We start from the raw sequence: 27,048 nt of genomic DNA, 5'->3' as shown, positions 1-27,048 counted from the left end.
AATAAGTCTGTGTGTTTATGTGACTATAATTGATCAGAGAGTGGGGGAAGGAGACTCTTATAAACCATGAATGTAAGTGCAAATTGGTTGAAACTTTTTGAAGAACAATGTAGCATTATATATCATTATTTGAATACTTATATCACAGTTCCAGAAATCCCACTTGTAAGAATTTATCCTAAGAAATGTATTGACAAAGCACAATGATATATATACAGAATTGTGTATGGAGCCTTATTCAAAATTAGAAAAAGATAGCAACCTAAAGTTCCATAAAGGGGGATTGCTTAAGTGTGTTACAGTAAATTCATACTGTGGGATGCTTTGTGGTTGTTAAAAATAACCAAGCAATATTTACCCTAAAATATCAAATTTTAAATTTAAAAGAGTTGCTTTTTATGCGTGTAAATTATACCTCAATAAAATTTATTTTTTAAGCAAGTGAGATAGATCCTTAAGTAATAACATAGAATGATGGTCATGATATTTTGCTAATTGGGAAAATCAGCTTGTAGACCAGTACGTGTCTTGTGCTCCCATGCATATATGTGGGTTTTTTATGCATTTATTTGTGTTGATAAGGCTGAGTGTTCTTACACGTAGAAAAGATCTAGAAAGTGTCACCAAATTATCAGCAGAGGTAACCTCTGGAAAACAAAAATAGAGGAAATGGGAAAAGATACTGATATCAACTAACTCGTTTTTGCTTTCAGTTCCAGTATCTCGCCCTGTTCTCACACTCAGGCCTCCCAGGGACCAGGCTGTGGTAGGGGACATGGTAGAGCTTCACTGTGAGGTCCAGAGAGGCTCTCCCCCGATCCTGTACCAGTTTTATCATGAGGATGTCACCCTCGGGAGCAGCTCAAGTGCCTCTGGAGGGGGTGCTTCCTTCAACCTCATTCTGAAGACAGAGCATTCTGGGAACTACTTCTGTGAGGCCAACAATGGCCAGGGAGTCCAGCGCAGTTACACAGTGTCACTCAGTGTCAGAGGTAAGTGGACCCAACTACAGCACAACCAGAGACTGACCGTCTCCCCCACCTTTCCCAGTAGCCGAGATTGGAGTTACCCCAGGGACACTTGCTGTGGGACATCATTGCTAGCCTGCTGTCTACACAGCCTCCATCTGAGAGTTCTATATTCTACATTTTTAGGAACTTGAGCCTTCGTTTTGCTTGCTTTGCCTCTCCTGGTAGCAACACTGCAGCCATTGTGACCCAAAGTATCCTAATGTAGGAATAAAGGCTTTTCAAATGCAAGTTGCATCCTGGCCAACAATGATCAGCAAAAAAAAGTTTAAAAGAAATTATAAAGTTCAGCTTGTCTCAGAAGAGATTTAGTTGTGCTTTCCTCTATCTGTCAATCAATAAAAAGACCAACTCATTCTTTCACGGCCTCATAAATTTTGCTCTAGCCTCTCCTGCCACTGTCCCAGGGCAGCTCAGATCCTCACCCTGAACTCCTGCTAAAAGGCTTCTCAACATCATTCTCCTGAATTCTCTTTTACTTGTCATTCAACAGTAGCACTCTCTCCCACCTGGCCATTATGGGGTGGCCTCCTAGTCATGCCCACTTCCAGTGCAAGCTTGACACCACTCTCATAGTCTTCCACTCTACACTCTGTCATCTTTCTATGACTGTAACCCCACATGGATGACCCACTCAACACCATGGCTTGTCATCTTTTCCACAACTCTCATGCACTCCCCCGTACACACACTACTCCACTTACCTGACCACAGCCTTCTATCCTTCTGCTTGTTTCTTCAACTCCTCTAATCACTGTTGTCCTCAGACCTCAACAGAACTCCCAGTTCATTAGCACCTTTACTTCCTCCCAGACAATCACATCCTTGGCTCCTGTTTGTCTTTGTATCCATCCAGTAACTTATCCTTCCTCTTCCTAAGGTACAGAATAGAAGACTGCTTCCTATAAAAGGTGAAAATCACCATCTCATTTCTATAATAGATTCCATCCTTGCTTGCATTCTCAGACATTTTGAACAACTTTCTCTCTTATGTCCCTTAACACCTGCTCTATAGGATCCTTCCTATTGAGTTTAACATGCTATATCTCCCCCATGTCTAAGGGGGGAAAAAAACCCATTTGATCTCATTTATGCCTCCAGTTGGGCTTCCCAGGTAGTAAAGAATCTACCTGCTAATGCAAGAGACACAAAAGAGGTGAGTTTGGTCCCTGGGTAGGGAAGATCCTCTATAGTAGGAAATGGCAACCCATTCCAGCATTCTTGCCTGGGAAATTCTATGTACAGAAGAGCCTGGCAAGCTACAGTCCATGGGACCATAAGCTGGACACGACTGAGCAACCAAGTACACATCCCTCCAGCCACTGTTCTCTTATGACTAAATTTCCAAAAGAAGAGTCAGTTGCACAGGTTGCCTCCATTTCCTTATTATCCACTAAGATTAAGCCTTGGTTTCTTCTGAACTTTATACCAAAATTATTCTTACAAAGGTCACTAATGACTTCCATGGCTTTAAATCCAATGGCCATTTTCCAATCCTCACCTTACTTGATCTCTCAGAAACAGTCTATGTTGTTTATCTTTTTATTCTTCTGGAAGCCATCCCTTCCTTGTCTTCAATGATTTCACTGTCTCCTGGATCATCTCTCTCTGCCATTCCCTCTCAGTCTCCTTTACTAGCTCCTCACCTTATAGATGAACTAAGCATTGGTGTGTTCCAGAATTTTGTCCGGCATGTATCCTCTTGTCTTATATATTAATATGTTCTTTCTCTGGATGATCCTGGGGATGTCATCTATATAAGTGATTCTTTTCTTTTTTTAAAAAATTGGAATATAATTGCTTTCCAATGTTGGATTAGTTTCTGCTGTACAACAGAGGAAAGAATTTTCTATGTGAGTCACCAGAGTGACCCAGGCTCCAGGCTCCCATCTTAGCAAACAGCTCCCCATTTTTCAGTAATGGCATAAACAAACGTTATGTTCCTGAACCTGGTAGGTAGATTCCGTTCTGCCAGAGGAAGATTTTGCTGTAACTTTCATACAAGCTATTTTTGAATGCATTGTCTTATTTTGTTTCACGGTGTATTTTTTTTTATTTAATTTTATTTAACTTTACAATACTGTATTGGTTTTGCCATATATCAAGATGAATCTGCCACAGGTATACATGTGTTCCCCATCCTGAACCCTCCTCCCTCCTCCCTCCCCATACCATCCCTCTGGGTCGTCCCAGTGCAACAGCCCCAAGCATCCAGTTTTGTGCATCGAACCTGGACTGGTGACTCGTTTCATATATGATATTATACATATTCCAATGCCATTCTCCCAAATCACCCCACCCTCTCCCTCTCCCACAGAGTCCAAAAGACTGTTCTATATATCAGTGTCTCTTTTGCTGTCTCGTATACAGGGTTATTGTTACCATCTTTCTAAATTCCATATATATGCGTTAGTATACTGTATTGGTGTTTTTCTTTCTGGCTTGCTTCACTGTGTATAATAGGCTCCAGTGTCATCCACCTCATTAGAACTGATTCAAATATATTCTTTTTAATGGCTGAGTAATACTCCATTGTGTATATGTACCACAGCTTTCTTATCCATTCATCTGCTGATGGACATCTAGGTTGCTTCCATGTCCTGGCTATTATAAACAGTGCTGCGATGAACATTGGGGTACACATGTCTCTTTCAATTCTGGTTTCCTCAGTGTGTATGCCCAGCAGTGGGATTGCTAGGTCATAAGGCAGTTCTATTTCCAGCTTTTCAAGGAATCTCCACACTGTTCTCCATAGTGGCTGTACTAGTTTGCATTCCCACCAACAGTGTAAGAGGGTTCCCTTTTCTCCACACCCTCTCCAGCATTTATTGCTTGTAGACTTTTGGATCACAGCCATTCTGACTGGCGTGAAATGGTACCTCATAGTGGTTTTGATTTGCATTTCTGTGATAATGAGTGATGTTGAGCATCTTTTCATGTGTTTGTTAGCCATCTGTATGTCTTCTTTGGAGAAATGTCTATTTAGTTCTTTGGCCCATTTTTTGATCGGGTCGTTTATTTTTCTGGAATTGAGCTGTAGGAGTTGCTTGTATATTTTTGAGATTAGTTGTTTGTCTGTTGCTTCATTTGCTATTATTTTCTCCCATTCTGAAGGCTGTCTTTTCACCTTGCTAATAGTTTCCTTTGTTGTGCAGAAGCTTTTAAGTTTAATTAGGTCCCATTTGTTTATTTTTGCTTTTATTTCCAATATTCTGGGAGGTGGATCATAGAGGATCCTGCTGTGATGTATGTCGGAGAGTGTTTTGCCTATGTTCTTCTCTAGGAGTTTTATAGTTTCTGGTCTTACATTTAGATCTTTAATCCATTTTGAGTTTATTTTTGTGTATGGTGTCAGAAAGTGTTCTAGTTTCATTCTTTTACAAGTGGTTGACCAGTTTTCCCAGCAGCACTTGTTAAAGAGATTGTCTTTAATCCATTGTATATTCTTGCCTCCTTTGTCAAAGATAAGGTGTCCATATGTGCGTGGATTTATCTCTGGGCCTTCTATTTTGTTCCATTGATCTATATTTCTGTCTTTGTGCCAGTACCATACTGTCTTGATGACTGTGGCTTTATAGTAGAGCCTGAAGTCAGGCAAGTTGATTCCTCCAGTTCCATTCTTCTTTCTCAAGATTGCTTTGGCTATTCAAGGTTTTCTGTATTTCCATACAAATTGTGAAATTATTTGTTCTAGCTCTGTGAAGAATACTGTTGGTAGCTTGATAGGGATTGCATTGAATCTATAAATTGCTTTGGGTAGTATACTCATTTTCACTATATTGATTCTTCCAATCCATGAACATGGTATATTTCTCCATCTATTAGTGTCCTCTTTGATTTCTTTCACCAGTGTTTTATAGTTTTCTATATATAGGTCTTTAGTTTCTTTAGGTAGATATATTCCTAAGTATTTTATTCTTTTCGTTGCAATGGTGAATGGAATTGTTTCCTTAATTTCTCTTTCTATTTTCTCATTATTAAACTTTTAACTACAAAACCTCCCAGGTGAGTACATGCTTATGCCATATCTCTTAAAAGTTCATGACCTGAAACACTTTTAAAATGCATGGAATTCCCCCCAGACCTGGTCCTCTTTCAAATTATCCCCACTTCTGTGAAAGATAACTCTGTTCATTCAGATACGCAAAGCAAAAAATCCAAGAGTCTTCCTTGACGTTTCTCTCCCTTGCTCTCCATAGCCAGTTAATCATTAAGTCCTGTTGCTTTTATTTTTTCTAAATATTTCTCAAATCTTTTTTTCTATCTTTACTGCTACTATCATAGTTATATCTACCATCATTTCAATTACTGCAATGCCACTACTCCACTCCACTTCTAATAACATTTCCACTCCAATTTTGTGCCATTACGATCTATTTTACACACTGAGATCAGAATTGTCTTTTATTTTTTTTTTTTTAAGATAGCTTTGATCATCTCATGCCTCTGTAGAGAGACACTTACAGATTTCCCATTGCTCTGTGAAGAAGGATCAAAATCCATACCATGGCTTGTGAAGCTCTGCCTAGCTCTTCAGCCTCCTATTTCTTGGCATTCTTCAAATGCTTCCCATAGCGCTACTGTTACCTTGTTTCAATAACACAAAAGCTCCAACTTTCCTACCATCTCAGGGCCTTTGCACATACAGTTTACCCACCTGTGCAGTCTTCATTCCCTTCTTCATCTGATTAATCCAAATGTCACTTTGTGAGGAAGCATTCCTTGACTAATCCATACTAAATCAAGCCCCAGTACTATACATTTCATAGCATCCTATTCTTTATATCAATAAAATAAAAATACTTGTATTTTTATTTAACTGCTCCTTAACATCTCATCTAGAGTGTAGTCTTCATGAGAGGAGAGCCTGTGTCTTTCTTACTATTGAATCCCCAGTATACCATCCTGTTCCTAAGGCTTATTAATTGCTAAATTAATTTCTGATAGATGAATAAATATAAAAGTGAGCCAATAATTTGATCAATATCTATTCTCTTTTGGGTCTTATTTTTGATGTAGCCAAGGCTCAATTACATCCCTGGCTATATAAACAACAGTCTTCCTTGTTTCTCATTTTCTATTGAACTGATTACTTCTTTTGACTACTCTGATACTTGAGTTTCAATTTAATCTTTATTTTCAGATTCCTCAAACATTTTTGAGATTGTGTATTAAGTACTCCCTGCTATTCTTTGGAAGTCTGCATTCAGCTGGATACATCTTTTTTTTCTCCTTTGTCTTTCACTTCTCTTCTTTTCTCAGTTATTTGTAAGGCCTGCTCAGACAATCATTTTGCCTTTTTCATTTCTTTTTCTTGGGGATGATTTTGATCACTGCCTCCTGTACAATGTTATGAACCTTCATCCATAGTTCTTCAGGCACTCTGTCTATCAGATCTAATCCCTTGAATCTATTTGTCACTTCTGCTGTGTAATTGTAAGGGATTTGATTTAGGTCATACATGAATGGTCTAGTGGTTTTCTTTTACTTTCTTCAATTTAAATTTGAATTTTGCAATAAGGAGTTCATGATCTGAGGCACAGTCCACTCCTGGTCTTGTTTCTGCTGACTGCATAGAGCTGCTTCATCTTCGGTTGCAAAGAATATAATCAACCTGATTTCAGTATTGAACATCTGGTATGTCTATGTATAGAGTTGTCTCTTGTATTGTTGGAAGAGGGTGTTTGCTATGATAGTGTGAAATATCAGTAACCTTAGATATGCAGATGACCCCACCCTTATGGCAGAAAGTGAAGAGGAACTAAAGAGCCTCTTGATGAAAGTGAAAGAGGAGAGTGAAAAAGCTGGCTTAAAACTCAACATTCAAAAAACTAAGATTATGGCATCTGGTCTCATGGCAAATAGATGCAGAAACAATGGAAACCGTGAGAGACTTTATTTTTTCAGGCTCCAAGATCACTGCAGATGGTGACTGCAGCCATGAAATTAAAAGACACTTGCTCCTTGGAAGAAAAACTATGGCAAACATAGACAGCATATTAAAAAGCAGAGACATTACTTTGCCAACAAAGGTCTGTCTAGTCAAAGTTATAGTGTTTCCAGTACTCATGTATGGATGTGAGAGTTGAACTATAAAGAAAGCTGAGCACTGAAAAATTGATGCTGTTAAACTATGGAGTTGGAGAAGATTCTTGAGAATCCCTTGGACTTCAAGGAGAGCCAACCAGTCCAAAAGGAAATCAGTTCTAAATACTCATTGGAAGGACTGATGCTGAGGCTGAAACTCCAATACTTTGGCCACCTGATATGAATAACTGACTCATTGGAAAAGACCCTGATGCTGGGCAAGATTGAAGGCCGGAGGAGAAGGGGATGACAGGATGAGATGGTTGGATGGCCTCACTGACTCAATGGACATGAGTTTGAGTAAGCTCCAGGAGTTGGTGACAGACAGGGAAGCTTGATGTGCCACAGTCCACGGGTCGCAAAGGGTTGGACACAACTGAGAGACTGAACTGAACTTATTAAGTACTCCAAACTATATAACACTATATATATATATGTATATATAACACTACACAAATGATACTATTTCTTCAGATTTGAAGAAATTATAGCTCAGTTCTTAGTGATATCACAAGGTCATTAAAAACTGAGAAAGATATTTTTCTGTTTGAAATGTCTTTTCTATGGTGGAACACATTTATACAATAGAAAATGATGGTTAACCCTTTTTCTTCCCTCAGTTCCAGTGTCTCATCCTGTCCTCACCCTCAGGACTCCCAGGGTCCAGGCTGTGGTGGGGGACATACTGGAAATTCACTGTGAGACCCAGAGAGGCTCTCCCCCCATCAGGTACCAGTTTTACCATGAGGATGTCGCCCTGGGGAGCTTCTCAAGCCTCTCTGGAGGAGGAACATCCTTCAACCTCTCCCTGACCACAGAACATTCTGGAAACTACTCCTGTGAGGCTGACAATGGCTTGTGGGTCCAGCGTAGTGAGTCAGTGTCACTCAATGTCAGAAGTGAGTTGGTCCTGCCCACAGCATCACAACCAAGGACTGACTATCTTCTCTCCCTGGCCTCCAAAACGGAGCTCCAGGACTACTCTTTGCTGGGTAACAGCCCAGCGTACTTCCTGCCCACAGAACCTCTAACTGAAGTCTGGGGTCCTTACTGTGGTTACTGTTTAGGAGTCTTGACTTTCCCAACAGCACAGTTAAAGAAGTCTTCTTGAGTGTGATTAAAAAAAGAACTCTCAGTAAAAATGCAAAGAAGGTTTTTAAGAACATAGACTGCATTTTGATCTATGACTATGATACAAAAGGGAAACTAAAGAATTCTAAGTATAGGTTTTTCTGCTCCAAAAATGTTGGGCCAGGTTTTTCTTTCACTGACTCCCAACTAACCTCTACACTTGAGCCTTTTTCACTACCAGGGATAAATATGCCTCACACATCTCCTTTAATCTTTAAGATGAAGAACTGAGTTATAAATGAGATCATTTTTTATCTTCAGTTTGCAGGAGAGGAAACTGAAGTTTAGAGAGGGGAAGTAATGAGCTTACAGACACAGTTAACAATGGTAAAGCCACATTGAAAAACAAGCCTATCCAACTCTTAATGTAAATCTACATTATGACACCTCTCATCCCTTTGATGTGATCTCATGCTTTAACACGACTTTTTAATAATTTATTATTTGAAGGAATACATGAACCTTCATGACAAAAAGAAATCAAATTGTACGAAAGGGACAATATGAAAAGTAAAGTTCTCTTTCTACCTGCGTGGACACACTTTCATACCTACATGCTTCCAAGACATAACCACTGTCAATATTTGCAGGTGTATTTTTCTAGAAATATTAAAATATATTATAAAGGCATAGAAATTTTACAAGTAGAATCATACTACATGTATAGTTACGCAGCTTGCATTTTTTACTTAAAATTTTATTTTGGGCGTCTTTCAAGTTTTATAAGTAAGTTGATTAGATTGTCTCTAGTTTTTAGCAATTGCAAAAAACCTACAACAGAAATATTTGTGCAGATATATTTGCAAATCCTTTTGTAAAGTTACATGTTTATTTATGTATATCTGGCTGTGCTGAGTCTTTGTTGCTGTGCATGGGCTCCAGTTGCAGCAAGCAGGGGATACTCTCTAGTTGCGGTGTGGGGGCTCTCATTGTGGTGACCTGTCCTTTTGCAGAGCACAGGCTCTAGAGCACACAGGCTTCAGGAGTTGTGGTGCACGGGCTCACTCACCCCATGGCATGTGGAACCTTTCCCAACCAGGGATCAAACCCGCATCCTCAGTGTTAGCAGACATATTCTCAACCACTGTCATCACCAGGGAATCTCTCCTTCTCTAAATTGAAGTATAGTTATTTTACAATGATGTGTTAGTCATGCTTTTTTTTAAAATTTATTTATCGATTGATTGAAGGATAATTGCTTTACAGAATTTTGTTGTTTTTTGTCAAACCACAACATGAATCAGCCATAGGTATACATATATCCCCTCCCTGTTGAATCTCCCTCCCATCTCCCTCCCCACCCCACCCCTCTAGGTTGATGCAAAGCCCCTGTTTGAGTTTCCTGAGCCATACATCAAATTCCTGTTAGCTATCTATTTTACATATGGTAATATAAGTTTCCATGTTATTCTTTCCATTCATCTCACCCTCTCCTCCCCTCTCCCTATGTCCATAAGTCTATTCTCTATGTCTGTTTCTCCATTGCTGCCCTGTAAATAAATTCCTCAGTAACATTTTTCTAGATTATGTATATAGGCATTAGAATAAGGTATTTATCTTTCTCTGACTTACTTCACTCTGTATAATAGGTTCTAGGTTCATCCACCTCATTAGAAATGACTCAAATGCATTCTTTTTTATGACTAATATTCCATTGTGTATATGTACCACAACTTCTTTATCCATTCATCTGTTCATGGACATCTAGGTTGCTTCCATGTTCTAGCTATTGTAAATAGTGCTTCAATGAACAATGGGATACATGTGTCTTTTTCAATTTTGATTTCCTCAGAGTATATGCCTAGGAGTGGGATTGTTAGGTCATATGATGGTTTTACTTGGGTTTCTCTTACCTTGGATGTGGGGTATCTCTTCATGGCTGCTCCAGCAAAGCGCAGCCACTGCTCCTTACGTTGGAAGAGGGGTATCTCCTCACTGCTGCCCCTTCTGATCTTGAAAGTGGAATAGCTCCTCTAGGCCCTCCTGCGCCCGCGCATGGAAAAGAAATGCAAAAAAGCAAAATGGCTGTCTGGGGAGGCCTTACAAATAGCTGTGAAAAGAAAAGAAACCAAAAGCAAAGGAGAAAAGGAAAGATATAAACATCTGAATGCAGAGTTCTAAAGAATAGCAAGAAGAGATCAGAAAGCCTTCCTCAGCAATCAATGCAAAGAAATAGAGGAAAACCACAGAATGGGAAAGACTAGAGATCTCTTCAAGAAAATTAGAGATACCAAGGGAACATTTCATGCAAAGATGAGCTCAATAAAGGACAGAAATGGTATGGACCAAACAGAAGCAGAAGATATTAAGAAGACGTGGCAAGAATACACAAAAGAACTGTACAAAAAAGATCATCATGACCCAGATAATCACAATGGTGTGATCACTGACCTAGAGCCAGATATCCTGGAATGTGAAGTCAAGTGGGCCTTAGAAAGTATCACTACGAACAAAGATAGTAGAGGTGCTGGAATTCCAGTTGAGCTCTTTCAAATCCTGAAAGATGATGCTGTGAAAGTGCTGCACTCAATATGCCAGCAAATTTGGAAAACTCAGCAGTGGCCACAAGACTGGAAAAGGTCAGTTTTCATTCCAATCCCAAAGAAAGGCAATGCCAAAGAATGCTCAAATTACCGCACAATTGCACTCATCTTACATGCTAGTAAAGGAATGCTCAAAATTCTCCAAGCCAGGCTTCAGCAATACGTGAACCGTGAACTTCCTGATGTTCAAGCTGGTTTTAGAAAAGGCAGAGGAATTAGAGATCAAATTGCCAACATCCTCTGGATCATAGAAAAAGCAAGAGAGTTCCAGAAAAACATCTATTTCTGCTTTATTGACTATGCCAAAGCCTTTGACTGTGTGGATCACAAGAAACTGTGGAAAATTCTGAAAGAGATGGGAATACCAGACCACCTGACCTGCCTCTTGAGAAACCTATATGCAGGTCAGGAAGCAACAGTTAGAACTGGACATGGAACAACAGACTGGTTCCAAATAGGAAAAGGAGTATGTCAAGGCTGTATATTGTTACCCTGCTTATTTAACTTCTATGCAGAGTACATCATGAGAAACGCTGGGCTGGAAGAAGCACAAGCTGGAATCAAGATTGCTGGGAGAAATCTCAATAACCTCAGATATGCAGATGACACCACCCTATGGCAGAAAGTGAAGAGGAACTAAAAGGCCTCTTGATGAAGGTGAAAGAGGAGAGTGAAAAAGTTGGCTTAAAACTCAACATTCAGAAAACTAAGATCATGGCATCCGGTCCCATGACTTCATGGGAAATAGATGGGGAAACAGTGGAAACAGTGTCAGACTTTATTTTGGGGGGCTCCAAAATCACTGCAGATGGTGACTGCAGCCATGAAATTAAAAGACGCTTACTCCTTGGAAGGAAAGTTATGACCAACCTAGATAGCATATTCAAAAGCAGAGACATTACTTTGCCAACAAAGGTCCGTCTAGTCAAGGCTATGGTTTCTCCAGTGGTCATGTATGGATATGAGAGTTAGTCTGTGAAGAAAGCTGAACACCAAAGAATTGATGATTTTGAACTGTGGTGTTGGAGAAGACTCTTGAGAGTCCCTTGGACTGCAAGGAGATCCAACCAGTCCATTCTGAAGGAGATCAGCCCTGGGATTTCTTTGGAAGGAATGATAATAAAGTTGAAACTCCAATACTTTGGCCACCTCATGCGAAGAATTGACTCATTGGAAAAGAGTCAGGTGCTGGGAGGGATTGCGGGCAGGAGGAGAAGGGGACGACAGAGAATGAGATGGCTGGATGGTATCGCTGACTTGATGGATATGAGTCTGAGTGACCTCTGGGAGTTGGTGATGGACAGGGAGGCCTGGCATGCTGCGATTCATGGGGTCGCAAAGAGACGGACACGTCTGAGTGACTGAACTGAACTGAACTGATGGTGGTTTTATTCCTAGTTTTTTAAAGGAATCTCCATACCGTCTTCCATAGTGGCTGTATCAATTTACATTCCCACCAACAGTGCAAGAGCATTCCCTTTTCTCCACAGCCTCTCCAGCATTTATTGTTTGGAGACTTTTGGAGGACAGCCATTCTGACCAGTGTGAGGTGATATCTCATTGTAGTTTTGATTTGCATTTCTCTAATAGTGAGCAATACTAAACATCTTTTCATGTGTTTGTTAGCCATCTGTATGTCTTTGGAGAAAAGTCTGTTTAGGTCCTTTTCCCACTTTTTAATTGGGTTGGTTGTTTTTCTGGTATTGAGTTGTATGAACTGCTTGTATATTTTGAAAATTAATCCTTTGTCAGTTGCTTCATTTGCCGTTATTTTCTCCCATTCTGAAGGTTGTCTTTTCACCTTGCTTATAGTTTCCTTTGCTGTGCAAAACTTTTAAGTTTAATCAGGTCTCACTTGTTTACTTTTATTTTCATTTCCATTACTCTAGGAGGTGGGTCATAGAGGATCTTGCTTTGATTCATGTCACCGAGTGTTCTGCCTATGTTTTTCTCTAAGAGTTTTATAGTTTCTGGTCTTACACTTAGGTCTGTAATCCATTTTGAGTTTATCTCTGTGTGTGGTGTTAGGAAGTGTTCTAATTTCATTCTTTTACATGTAGCTGTCCAGTTTTCCCAGCACCATTTATTGAAGAGGCTGTCTTTGCCCCCATTGTATATTCTTGCCTCCTTTGTCAAAAATAAGGTACCCATAGGTGCATGGGTTTATTTCTAGATAGAAAGCCTAGAAATAAACCCATGCACCTATGGGTTTCATTGGTCTATATTTTTGTTTGTGTCAGTATCATATTATCTTGATGACTGTAGCTTTGTAGTATAATCTGAAGTCAGGAAGGTTGATTCCATCAGCTACATTCTTCTTTCTCAAGACTGTTTTGACTATTTGGGGTCTTTTGTGTTTCCATTTAAATTGTGAATTTTTTTGTTCTAGTTCTGTGAAAAATGCCATTGGTAATTTAATAGGGATCGTATTGAGTCTATAGATTGCGTTTGGCAGTATAGTCATTTTCACAATATTGATTCTTCCTACCCAGGTACATGGAATATCTCTCCATCTATTTATGCCATATTTGATTTCTTTCATTAGTGTCTTATAATTTTCTGTGTACAGTTGTTTTGTCTCCTTAGGTAAGTTTATTCCTAGACATTTAATTCTTTTTTGTTGCAGTGCTGAATGGGATTGATTCCTTAAATTCTCTTTCTGAGTTTTCATTGTTAGCATATAGAAACTCAAGTGATTTCTGTGTATTGATTTTGTATCCTAAAACTTTGTGAAATTTACTGATTAGCTCTAATAATTTTCTGATACTATCCTTAGGGTTTTCTATGTACAGTACCATGTCATCTGCAAACAGTGAGAGCTTTACTTCTTTTTTTCTGATCTAGATTCCTTTTATTTCTTGTTCTTCTATGATTGCTGTAGCTAGGACTTCCAGAACTATGTTGAATAATAGTGGTGAAAGTGAACACTCTTGTCTTGTTCCTGATATAGGGAGAATGCTTTCAGTTTTTCACCATTGAGAGTAATGTTTGCTGTAGGCTTATCATATTTGGCCTTAACTGAGGTAGATTTTTTTCTATGCCAGTTTTTTGAAGAATTTTAAGTATAAACAGGTGCTGAATTTTGTCAAAGGCTTTTTCTACCTCTATTGAGATTATCATATGGTTTTTATTTTTCAATTTGTTAATATGGTATATCACATTGATTGATTTCCATATATTGAACAATCCTTGCATCCCTGGAATAAATCCAACTTGATTATGGTGTATGGGCTTTTTGATGTGTTCCTGAATTTTATTTGCTAAAATTTTGTTGAGGAGTTTTGCATCTATGTTCATCAGTTACATTCACCTGTAGTTTTCTTTTTTTGTGTTGTCTTTGTCTGGTTTTGGTATCAGGGTGAGGGTGGTCTTGTAGAGTGAGTTTGGAAGTGTTCCTTCCTCTGCAAGATTTTGAAAGAGTTTTAGAAGGATAGGCATTAGCTCTTTTCTAAACGTTTGATAGAATTCTCCTGTGAAGCCATCTGGTCCTGGGCTTTTGGGAGATTTTTGATCACAGCTTCAATTTCAATGCTTGTAATTGGGTTGTTCATAATTTCTATTTCTTCCTGGCTCAGTCTTGGAAGATTGAACTTTTCTAAGAATCTGTCCATTTCTCCCAGGCTATCCATTTTACTGCCATATGACTGTTCATAATTGTCTCTTATAATCCTTTGTATTTCTGCCTTCTCTGTTGTAACTTCAATTTTTTCATTTCTAATTTTGTTGATTTGATTCTTCTCTCTTTTTTCTTGATGAGTGTGGCTAAAGATTTGTCAATTTTGTTTATCTTCTCAAAGAACCAGCTTTTAGTTTTATGAATCTTTACTACTGTTTCTTTCATTTCTTTTTCATTTATTTCTGCTCAGATCTTTATGATTTCTTTCCTTCTACTAATTTTGGGGTTTCTTTGTTCTTCACTTTCCAGTTGTTTTAGGTGTAAAGTTAGGTTGTCTATTTGATGTTTTTCTTATTTTTTGAGGTAGGATTGTATTGCTATAAACTTCCCTCTTAGAATGGCTTTTGCTGCATCCCATAGGTTTTGAGTTGTTGTGTTTTCATTGTCATTTATTTCTATAATTTTTTTATTTCCCTTTTGGTTTCTTCAGTAACCTGTTGGTTATTTAGAAATTTATTGTTTAATCTCCATGTTTTTGTGTTTTTACAGTTTTTTCTTGTAATTGAGACCTAGTCTCATAGTGTTGTGGTCAGAGAAGATACTTGATATGACTTCAATTTTCTTAAATTTACTGAAGTTTGATTTGTGACCCAATATGTGGTCTATTCTGGAGAATGTTCCATGTGCACTTGAGAAGAATGTGTATTCTTCTGCATTTGGATGGAATGTGCTGTAGACATCAATGAGACCCATCTCATCTAATGTATCATTTAAGACTTGTGTTTCCTTATTAATTTTCTGTTTTGATGATCTGTCCATTGGTGTGAGTGGCGTGTTAAAATCTCCTAGCATTATTGTGTTACTGTCAATTTCTCCTTTTATGTATGTTAGCGTTTGTCTTATGTATTGAGGTGCTCCTATATTGGGTACACAGATATTTACAATTGTTATGTCTCCCTCTTGGATTGATCCCTTGATCATTAAGTAGTGTCCTTCCTTATCTCCTGTAATCTTCTTTATCTTAAAGTCTATTTTGTCTGATATGAGGATTGCTACTCCAGCTTTCTTTTGCTTCCCATTTGCATGGAATATATTTTTCCATCTTCTCACTTTCAGTCTGTAAGTGTCTTTAGGTCTGAAGTGGGTTTCTTGTAGACAGCATATATATAGGTCTTGTTTTTTTATCCATTCAGCCAGTCTGTGTCTTTTGGTGGGAGCATTTAATCCATTAACACTTAAAGTAATTATTGATATATATGTACCTATTGCCATTTTCTTAATTGTTTGGGGTTGATTTTGTAGATCTTTTTCTTCTCACCTCCCTAGGATGCCCTCTAACACTGTGCTGATCTCTGGACCTGCTGTGGGGGCAACTCAGATTCTAATCTGGTCTTACTCCTGTGTGTTCTTGCCTCCAGTGTCCACCTATCAGAACTAGTGCGTTTTCTTTTGTGGGAGCTCTCAATGTCCTTTTATATATTCCATAGACACATAGTCTGCCTAGTTGATCATATAGATTTAATCTGCAGCTTGTACAGCTGGTGGGAAGGTTTTGGGTCTTCTTCCTTAGCCACACTGCCCCTGGGTTTCAATTGTGGCTTTATTTCCACGTCTGATGTGGATTGTCCACTGGGGTTTGTTCCTGAGGCTGCCCTGGAGGACTTGGGCCTGCCCCAGTGAGGGCTAGATGTGGAGGTGGTGCAGCTGCTTGGGTCTCAGGGGTTCTGGCAGCACCAGGTACTCAGGGGAGTTGGAGGCTATGGCAGCAGGAAATATAGTGCTCTAAAAGGGTATGGCAACCAGTATTGGCCAATACGCTCCAGTATTCTTGCCTGGAGATCCCCCCTGACAGAGAAGAATTAGACACGACTGAAGCAACCCTGAGTGCATAGATGCAAGATTTTTTTTTTTTTTTTTTTTTGCCTATGGCAGCTCTGCCCCAGTGAGGGTTGAGTGTGAAGGTGGTGCAGCTGCTTGACTTGTGGGGACCCTGGTGGCACACTTGGTGTGGACAAGTCCAGGACATGGACTGCCTCCACAGGAGGCACATAACCACAGGAGTTATGGCCCTATCAGAGTCTTTCTTCAAGCCTCTTGTAGCTGGCGATCAAAAAGCCTCTTTGACTAGTTTTTCTCCATAGCTCCACCTGTTCTGGCACTTAGAGGGCTCCTTTGCCTGGGGTCCTTCTCTGTTGTTTGGTGTGTCTGACACATAGAGGGCCCCCCTTGACTGGGTTCCTACTCTGTAGATCAGCATATCAGGCATTTTAAGGGGCACCCTGGGTGGGGTCCTCAGTTCATCAGGCATTTGATGGGCCAGCCTCTCTATTGTTTAGCTGCAGATGCTGGCATGTAGGGAGAGAAAGGGTATGGTGATGACTCCACCCCCTAAGTGTGACTCAGCAGTATCACCTTGCTTCCATGGCTGTCCGGCTTTCCTCCACATTTCCCACCACAATCTCCTCCTTCACATCCCCTCAATCTGTTTCTCCACAGTCAACAGCAGCCCTCACCCTGGGATTGCTCCACAATCCCTACACTTCAGCTCCCAGCTACTGTACCTTCCAGGGGACCTGTGTCCCTGTCCAGGGTATATATGGCTGTGGCAAGGACTCTCTGGTTCTCATTCCATTTAGGCTGCCGCAGATGAGCTGTTTCCCTCTCAACCTTAAATGTTTCTCCTCCGACTCAGACATTGCCCCAATGTGGGGACCGGACCCCTGTTTCAGTTCCCCCACCTAGGAGGGTAGGTCCAGTCCTAGTAACACTTCTGTTTTCCCCCCTAGTTCCTTCATCCTACCGAGTTTTGCATGGATCTATATATTCTTTTCCGCTGGTCATGTATTTCTGTCGTCTCGCAGCTGGTGTTCTGCATGCACTTCTGTGTCTGAAGGTGCATTCCTGATGTATCTGTGGGGAGAGATGTACTCCATGTCCACCAACTCCTCTGCCATCTTGTTCTCCCATGTTAGTCATGTTAGTAGCCCTAAAGAAAATAGTCTTATAAGTAGATTTGCTGGGTCAAAATTTAAGTGCATTTTCAATTTGGTCAATACTGCCAAATCTCCATTCAAGAAAGTGTCTCAAATATGCGTTCCCACCAAGAGCCTATCAAGGTGCCTGTTAATCCACAACTCCATCATAATTATCTGCCTGTATTAACCTTTGCCAATCTGATGGGTATTTTGTGTGTAAACAGTTAATAAATAATGAGGAAGATAATATTTTTATATATTTATTGGCTATTTGAAGTTTCTAGTGGCTCATAGCCTTTTCACACTTTCCTGTTGGATATTCTTGTGCATTAAAAGCTGTTCGTGGATTCAGGTCACTAGCTTTGTCTGTCATACATGTTTTCAACCCATTTTCCTAGGTTGTGAACTGACTTTTATTATTTGTTTACATTATTTTTTGTTCCTTTATAAATATGTTGGCAATAGGACCTTCTGTTGACTTTTTGTTTTCCCCCAGTTCCAGTGTCTCGCCCTGTCCTCACCCTGAGGACCGCCAGGGCCCAGGTTGTGGTGGGTGATGTATTAGAACTTCGCTGTGAGGCTCAGAGAGGCTCTACCCCGATCCTGTACTGGTTTTATCACAATAACATCACCCTGGAGACCAGCACGTCTCACTCTGGACAAGGAGTGTCCTTAAACCTCTCGCTGACTGCAGATCATTCTGGGACCTACTCCTGTGAGGCCGACAATGGCCTGGGTCCCCAGCGCAGTGAGGCAGTGACACTTTCGGTCATGGGTAAGTTTTCCATGCCCAGGCCCCAGGGCATGGAGGACAAAAAATGTCCTCCAAGGATGCTCTGAGTGCCCTCTCAATACTTGACCAGGGTGGTGCCTCTCAGGAACAGGTACACAAAGCAGGAAGCATTCCAAGTTGTTAATTTCAGAAGTGTTTCTGAGAGCATGTAATTTGGATGGGAAAGGAAAGCCAAAGAGGACCATTGAATTTAATGTTCATCAGTTAGTATCATCCATCCTGACCCTCAACCCTTGCATCAGCCACAGATATAGTCTTCCCCACAAAGAGAAGAGCCATTTCCTGGGCCACATCTATACCTGCTTAATCTCAAGAGTCCTGCTCCCCTTGGTTCATCCTCTCTCCCAGGCATCAGCTTCAGGGGTCAGGCAGTTCAAGACCATAAGCCTCTCCCTCTGGCTCATGCCTGGGGTCTCCCCCTCAGGACTGACAGGGAGCAAAAACAGCCTTATCGCCACCAGTGTCACCGGGGGGCTGCTCAGCATGATGGCCATTGCTGCCGTGGCACTGCTGTTCTACTGCTGGCTCCTGAGAAAAGCAGGTGGGTGACTCCCTGGCTAACCTTTGCTTGAGTCCCTGTCCTTCCCATCTCTGTTCCTTTAGGCTCATGCTGCCTTTGGAACCACCCCCAAGCTCTCAACAGTTCCTTTCTGCACAATTCCACATCTCCTACCTTCCCCTCTAGATCCTCCAGAATTTGTCTTCTTCAAATGCCAAGTTGCCAAAACAGCCCTTTTGGGTGGAAGTTGCTTTTACAAGATGTAGTTTATCCAACATGACAAATTGCAGTGTATCTCCCTTGCTACCCTTGAAAGACTCCCTAGGAACAGGAATAGAAGAAGAAAAACTCTGAGAAATGGGAGCAAGAACAGAAATCAAATGAAATTTTGATAACTTATTAATTTTGTAAATGTATTGTACTTTCATAGTAGATAAGTCTCTTTTCCCAATCCAGCTATTGAGCATTGTTCTTCACAAACTCCAGGTTAAACAATTATGGATTGTGGGCTACCCTTTTGCATTATAACTATAAACTTCTGGAAGCCAGGATCAGTAGTTTTTGCCCAATCTGCTACCTCCATTGTGAATATCAAAGCGTGGTTCACATTTTAGTGACAGTGACTTCTGGCAGGTTCTAGATGAGCTTCCTATGAGCTCTGCTCATAGGAAGACTTGTGAAGTCTTCCTTTTCCTGGACTCAATGCTTCTCTGCTTTCCTTTCAGGAGGAAAGCCTACAGTTGACTCCTCCAGGTAAGGCCTGGCTGTATTCCCATATGGTTAATGAAATGCCACTGGGTATAAAAATGAAATTGAATCTGGCTACTGCTAAGAACGGGGATTCCCTGGTGGCTCAGATGGTAAAGAATCTGCTCTCAATGTGGGAGACCTGGATTTGATCCCTGGGTTGGGAAGATCCCTGGGAGAAGGATATAGCTACCCACTCCAGTATTCTTGCCTGGAGAATTCCAAGGACAGAGGAGCCTGGCATGCTACAGTCCATGGGGTCTTAAAGAGTGGGACATGACTGAGGGACTAACACTTTCACTTTCACTGCTGAGAGCACAGTCACTGCTTCATGTCACTGAGATGGGTTATGCCAGTTCCATGTTGCCACCTCCCTTGGGTTATCTCAAGGCAATTCCCTGGACTTTCTCACCCACCAACTTAGCTAAACAGGCCTTTTTTTCTTTCATGCCTGTATGCTCAGTTGCGTCTGACTCTTTGCAACCCCATGGACTGTAATCCTCCAGGCTCCTCTGTCCATGGACTTCTCCAGGCAAGAATACTGCCATTTCCTTCTCCATTTTTTTTCCCTTTCAGCAAGTGATTGCTTTTTATTTATAAACTTACGTCCTTGGTCCACTGTTGCCTAGTTTGTATGAGTGATCACCATGAGCACAGAACCCATCTATTTCCTAACATGCTCTAAGGTTAATAAGCCTGGAAAGCTCTGATTAGGTCATGGCCAGCCCAGCCTAACCAATATCTGTTGTGATGACAGCCAAGAAGATGAAGTCACACAACTTGGCCATCCAGAGACACCTCTCTGCTAATAGGAGGTGGGGCCTGTGAAGAAGGGGCTGCCATCTTGGATTCCCAAGGTTGACTTTAGGAGCCACACCACAACTATTCCTGGGCAAGCTCATAGTAGCAACATCCAAACCATCCCGAGTTCCTCTGAGCCTTTCTGATTATGGATTTCTCTGAGATACCAATATTTCTGAAAGTATAGACTTTGGAGCCAGGTTTGAATCTTGGTTCTTTCCTTTTCTAGTTACATAGTCTTCAGCAGATCATCTGTTAGAACCTCCATTTTTTTTCCATCTATAAAATAGAGAAAAAAACAGAATCAACTTAATATTGTTATAGGTACTAGCACAGTGCTTAGTACATACCAGATACATACCATAAAGTCTGGATTAATATTATGATTTATAATTTAATCATCTCTAACAATAGAGTATTTATTATACACTCATCTATGTTTCCAGGCTTGGCAACTATCCTGTGATAAAGACTTGCTAACAGGGAATGATCCTTAGATCTACTTTTTCAGGATTTCTGGGAAACATCAATGTTTCTGTTTCATAGGAATCCTTCAGCCCCAGATCCCCAAGAGTCCACCTACCACAATGTACCAGGCTGGATAGAACTGCAACCAGTATACAGCAATGGTGAGGACTGAAGACCCTCCATTTCGGCAGGGACCCCAGGGTTGGTCTGGGAAGGGGTGGGACAGGAAATGAGGAAGGGACAGTACAGAGGCTCAGAGGGCTCTGCTCCCTCTAGAGAATAAGCTATGACTGGGGGACAAAGAAGTAGCAAGACAAGGGGGCAAGAATCTTAGAATCCTCTCAAGTGTCAACTTCTCTCCAAGTAAATCCTAACAGAGGAGAGGTGGTGTACTCGGAAGTCTGGAGTGTGAAGAAGGAGAACAAACTCACAGGTAAGACCCAAGGACCCTTGATTTTGGTGGTTGATTGCTGTGTGTGGCTCAGTCTCCACCCCTTCAGTGGGTCTGGGCCAACCAGACATAGATGTGCCCCTTGTTCTGGGTCACTGGACTTCTTGAGTCATGCCCAGCTATATTACTGGGATTAACTCAAGCTTATTGTGCAGAACTGCTTTCTCCATTCTCTATCGATGGCCTCAGCATCATCTGAGTAATGAATCCATTGCCCTGGGCAGTCACTTAATCCCTCAGAGCTTCCATGTCCTGTCTGTGAAATGAGACAGGACTGTCTTTAATGCTTGTATCTTTTTTTTACTGCTGCTGTGGCAAACAACCACAAGGGCTTAAACAATACTAGTTAATTATCTTACTGTGCTGTAAATCAGACATCTAACTCAGGTCTCACTGGACCAAAATAAGTGTCCACAGAGTTCCTTCCTGGAAGCTCCAGGGAAGAATATATTTCCTTGCCTTTTCCAGCTTCTAAAGGATACCCCTTTCCATGGCTCATGGTCCCATCCCTCTGTCCTTAAAGCAGCAATGTGGCATCTATCTAACCGTTCCTTCAATAGTCAGTGCTGCCTCTGATCACAGCTAGGAAAGGTTCTCAGATTTTAAAGTTCTCCTTAAAGTCCCACCTGGGTAATCTAGGAAAATCCCTCCATTTCAAGGTCCTTAATCTTAATCACATGTGCAAAAACCCCTTTCACCATCTAGAGTCACATATTCACAGGTTCTAGGGGTCAGGACATGGACATCTTTGTGGGAGACATTATTCAGCTAAACACACTCTCTCATAGGGTTATTGTAAGGACCAGATGAGGAAGCAGATGTAGAGATGCTATAGTAGCAACAGAATCTGAGCACCTTTTATGATGAGTCTATGCTGGTTGTCTGGCTGCATCATTATTTCTCCCCCCTGGTAGATGGTCTGCAGTGAACAATCCCAGCCTGGCTTCTGCCTGCAGCCAAAGGAAAGAACAACCTTTGGGGCTGTTCTAATTCTATTCTGAAAAAATCTGCCACGTGATTTTAGCTATTCTGCTCCCCCCCCCCTTTTTTTTGATCCCTCTTATATAAAATCAAATGACAAATGAACTGTTTTTTTGTTCTATTCTTGGTTCAGTGGCCTCTTGACCTCTAACATGAATGAACTATTCACACTTATAATCCCCTTTGATGAGAGTACTGCTATTATCCCCACTTCTTAGATGAGGAAATGGAGGCAAAGAGACCTTAAATGACCAGCCTGAAGTCACAGAACAGTTTGTCTCCAGAATCCAAGTGTTGGGCCAAGCTCTGCTTCTCAGGACAGTTCCAGGGAGCCTTAGAATTCACTCCAAGCTAAAAGACAAAGTCCTGCTTGATGAATGCCATATTTCCTTCCAGCTTTAAGAAAATATAGTAATAATACTAGCAACTTCTAGTATCATATCAACATGTGTTGAGCAGTTCTTATGTGCCTGGTACAGTTCTGAGTACTATAAATAAATGTTAAATTGTATATGCCTTAAAAATATACATACATATTTATAGTTTGTTTGTTAATAGCCTTCAGAATTGTACCCTCACATTGGAATTGCTCAATGTATAACAGATATTAGAAATCACATGGACACACAACCCTATAGATAGATATTATTATTCCCATCATACAGATGAGACAACTAAAGCAGGAGATACTGAGTGACTTATCCAAGGCCACAGAGGTGGCACAGCTGTCCTGGAGCTCAGTTTAGGTGGTCTGGATCTGGAATCTGCTCGAAGCCAGCTGCTTCTCCATAACGTGCGTGCATGCTCAGTCAGTGTCTGACTTAGTGATCCCGTGGTCTGTAACCCACCAGGCTCCTCTGTCCATGGGGTTCTCATGGCAAGAATACTGGAGTGGGTTGCCATTTCCTACTCCAGGGGATCTTCTCGACCCAGGGATCGAACCCACATCTACGCTGGCAGGTGGCTTCTTTACCATTGAGCCACATGGGAAGCCCCTCTCCATAATATTCACTATTAATCTATGATCAAAGCATAAACAAAATAAAAGTTGATTTCTTCCTTTTGAGAGCCCCTGGGGGAGCTCTGCATGGGGAACAAAGAGTGTAGTGATGCTGCAGAGATAGCTGGTGGAAGCTGTGAGGCTGAGGGTCTTAGAAAAGGTTCAGTGGCTGTGCGGGCCCCATGGAGAAGGCTGTGGCTGGGCCTTCTTGTAGCTTGGATACAAGTGGAGAATTGAGTTCACATTTGAATGCTTCCCTTCTTTCCACAGCGGCCTCTGAACCAGAGCCTTTTAAGAACACGGTGAGTCCCATGCCTTGTGCACCCTCCCATCTCAGGCCCACCGGTCTCTGGCCCTCACCTGTGTGCTCTTTCTCCCAGGATTCATGTGTCATCTACTCCCAGGTGAAGGGGGCTTCCACCGCAGCCTCTAAGCCCCAGTTCTTGGATCCATTAACTCCTCACAGATGAGTCCACATAGCTCCAGACTGCTGCCTCAACCTCTGCACTCCAGAGCCATTCTTGCAGGGTCGTGGAAGGGACATTGAAGTGGGAAGATTTAAGCCACCCCAGGCCACACCCAGCAGCCAGTGCCCCAAGTGCCCACACCCTCATCTGAACAAAACACAGGGCCCCAAGGGACTCCTGTCTACTTCCAAATTGACAGCCCTGCCACATATCCCAAACAGCATATTGTTCCCAACCCAGGGCCCATGATGTTGCCTGGCTTCCTTATTGTGCTTGAGCTTCAGACATATCCCCACTATTCTTCCATGATGACAACACCCAAGCTCTGCCATGAATACAACCTGCTCTCAGTCAATGCTTTTCTCAGTTGCCATCAGTCTGGTATGGCTATGGTGGGCTCTGCCGAATGCGATAGCACACACCCATGAGATGTGTACACTGGATTTGTTATAGACCTCTCCATGGTGGGACTGCGTTCCATACTCACCTGTGTGTCTGAAACTCTAAACTCAGTATCTGACACCAGGATAACTTCTCTCCTGCCCATGTAACAATATCTACCTGTCCAAGTATGTGGATTTCACACACTCGGACCTAGATCCTTCCCATTCTGCCAGAAGGAACCTAGCACAGTCATGGCCAGGAGGACCAGAGATGCAAATAGAATGCACATTGAAATATAGCAGGTGCTTTATTACTATTTGAATGAATGAATGAATAAATAAATGAGGAAGATATTGTGGATCATTATGATATATTTTTACCCTCAAACTGGCATCTGATACAGTGTGCTTCCTAGGAAATCCAGGAAATAGGAAGTAAATTCAGAGAAGGAGTTTGAGTGAGGAGAGATCTGTTCAGAAAGCAAGAAGGCTTCTCAAACTTCAAAGTGCTTATGGGTCACCTGGGGATCACAGAGTCTTATTCAGTGGGTCTGGATGGAGGCTAAGACCCTGTATGTATAGCAAGCTCCCATATGATGCTGATGCTACTGATCCTAAGAGTCTACTAATCCTAGGAGTCTACCAAGTACCCAGACCTTGTAGGTTTTGGCAGAGGTTCATGGAGAAGTGGCGAGGGCTCTGTCTGTCCATTGCCCAACTTCATGTGGGCCACTGATATAGCTCACAGGATTTCTGCACTGTTCTTCCACCAGAACACCATCAGCTGCTGTTGCTAAAAGAACTTCTCTTATATATGCTGGGATGCATCAGTCACCCTGGGTCCGGGAAAAAGTAGCCGCCACTATCTTTGTTTCCTCACCTTGGGCCTCATATTTTTCCCATAAAGGGATTGAATACACTGTGAATAAATACACCCCTTAGCCTTCTTCATTCAAAGTTGATCTGTCTCACCTCTGAGCCATAGGATGCTTTGCTGCATTTTTATGATGCCCATCACACCTTATCTTGATCTCCACCTCCAGTGGATTGTACAGAGGGAATCATTTCCAAGCCCCATTGCCTAGAATAAAACCCTTAGCAAGGAGTTCATGATCCTTCTCCACCCAGTGCTGCCCACTTCCCTCTCCAGGCTTTCCCACAGCTGTTGTTCACCACACCCTATTCTCAGTCGCAGGGTGATCTTCCCCATTTTCTAATATAGACTCTTTGTACTTCCTCCATAGAAGGGCTTTCCTGTTATTTGCATATCCTGGAATCCTGTTCATTCACCAAGCCCTGAGTCAAATGTCAGCCCTTCCTAGGACGGATCTGTCTTCGGGATGTTATGGCATTTTTTTTTTTTTTTTGGCCCACTTTGCTCTTTAACTGAATGATATTTGCTTCACAGAATTTTGTGGTTTTCTGTCATACATCAACAAAAATCAGTCATAGGTACACCCATCTCCCCTCCCTCCTGAACCTCTCTCTCATCTCCCTCCTCACCCCACTCTTCTGGATTGTCACAGAGCCCCTGTTTGAGTCCCCTGAGTCATACCTAGAGCCTATTATGCAGAGTGAGGTAAGTCAGAAAGAGAAATATAAGTATCATATACAGATGCACATACCCGGAATCTAGAAAGATGGTACTGATGAATTTATTTTCAGGGCAGCAATGGAGAAACAGACATAGAAAACAGACCTCAGGACACAGCAGGAGGGGAGGAGGGAGAGGGTGAGATGTATGGAGACGGTAACAGGGAAATTTATAATACCATATGTGAGACAGCAAGTAGGGATTTGCTGTGTAACTCAGAGAACCCATAGCACTTCCATACAGTGAGACTTGGAATCACTAATGGTTGATGTTTGGAGGGAACATCAGTTTAGTTCAGTTGCTCAGTCATGTCTGACTCTTTGCGACCCCATGAATCGCAGCACGCCAGGCCTCCCTGTCCATCACCAACTCCCGGAGTTCACTCAGACTCATGTCCATTGAGTCAGTGATGCCATCCAGCCATCTCATCCTCTGTCGTCCCCTTCTCCTCCTGCCCCCAATCCCTCCCAGCATAGTTTAATCTAAACCACTTCTCTAACTTTGTGGTTGGAAGTTGAGAACCAGAGAGGAAGTGTAACTAGCTGAAAATTAAGCAACCAGTTAGTGGCAAAGCACATACTAAACTAAACTAAACCCAGGAGAGTGCTCTTTCCTCTACATGGTTCCTCTGCTACAAAGACATGTGCATTTTTGGGTCATCAACAAGACTGAGTTCCTTAAAAGCAAAGCCCGGGTAGCCAGCATGGTGCCTGGTATCAACTGATGCTCAACGAATGGTTGTCAAATTGGATGTCTATCAAATCCCCTGACAAATAAACATCACCTCCACAAATTCATCTATAACCCAGAGAAGTGCATATATGTCCTTCAATCTCAGAGCTTTTATATATATATACATACATACATACATACATATAATCTCAGTAAAAATCATTGTTATGAGAGCCATCTATCAGTTTGAGATGAGTGCTGTGTTTTGTTCAAAACCTGAGTGACCTGCAGGTATCTCAAACATGACATAAAACCCAGTCTGTTGTCCCCATGAAATCTGCTCTCCTTCCTGTGATCTCTTCCTTCCTTCCTTCCCTCCTCTCTTCCTTTTCTTCCTTATCTCCTTCCCTATCTCTTCCTCCCTGCTCCTCCCTTTCCCTTCTTCTTCTCCTCCCTTCCCCCTTCTTCTTCTGCTTTTCTTTGTCTTCTCTCTGCCCCCCTCTCTCTGTGTTTTCCATCTTCTTCTTTTCCTAGTTGCAGATAGCACTCTATCTAATCACCCAAGACAGAAGATGCATAGCCATCTCCGAGTCTCTACATCGAATTGGTCGCCCAAGCCAGTTCAGTCAACTGTCTTTCCTTGGACACGCCACACAGCATGCAGGACCCTAGGCCCCCGATGAGGAATCAAATCCGGGGGTGGGGGGGCATGCAATAGAAGCATGGAGTCTTAATCACTGGACCACCATGGAATTCCTAGTCAACTTTATTTTTGAACTATCTCCCAAATCACATCTCCCTTTAGTGTCCAC

At 41.7% G+C, this 27,048-nt stretch overlaps 1 protein-coding gene across 2 annotated transcripts in view; it reads left to right on the top strand.

The window, feature by feature from the left end:
• The window catches only part of FCRL5 (Fc receptor like 5), a 65,784-nt gene extending 39,365 nt beyond the window's left edge, over window positions 1–26,419 (top strand). The window contains exons 9-16 of one of the 2 annotated variants that reach the window (XM_070365668.1): window positions 714–992; window positions 17,877–18,155; window positions 18,598–18,714; window positions 19,398–19,425; window positions 20,767–20,849; window positions 21,053–21,121; window positions 23,391–23,422; window positions 23,501–26,419. In XM_070365668.1, the coding sequence (XP_070221769.1) occupies window positions 714–992; window positions 17,877–18,155; window positions 18,598–18,714; window positions 19,398–19,425; window positions 20,767–20,849; window positions 21,053–21,121; window positions 23,391–23,422; window positions 23,501–23,590 (977 nt within the window). In that variant the 3' untranslated portion in view covers window positions 23,591–26,419. The remainder of the gene's footprint in view (window positions 1–713; window positions 993–17,876; window positions 18,156–18,597; window positions 18,715–19,397; window positions 19,426–20,766; window positions 20,850–21,052; window positions 21,122–23,390; window positions 23,423–23,500) is intronic. The other variant, XM_070365659.1, reaches the window with a different exon arrangement.
• Window positions 26,420–27,048: the final 629 nt, after the last annotated feature.

Source organism: Bos mutus, chromosome 3 (assembly GCF_027580195.1).
Source record: "Bos mutus isolate GX-2022 chromosome 3, NWIPB_WYAK_1.1, whole genome shotgun sequence".
In the NCBI taxonomy this organism is placed as follows: domain Eukaryota; kingdom Metazoa; phylum Chordata; class Mammalia; order Artiodactyla; family Bovidae; genus Bos; species Bos mutus.
The sequence above is the reverse complement of the archived record's forward strand: the minus strand, read 5'-3'. Positions and strand labels throughout refer to the sequence as shown.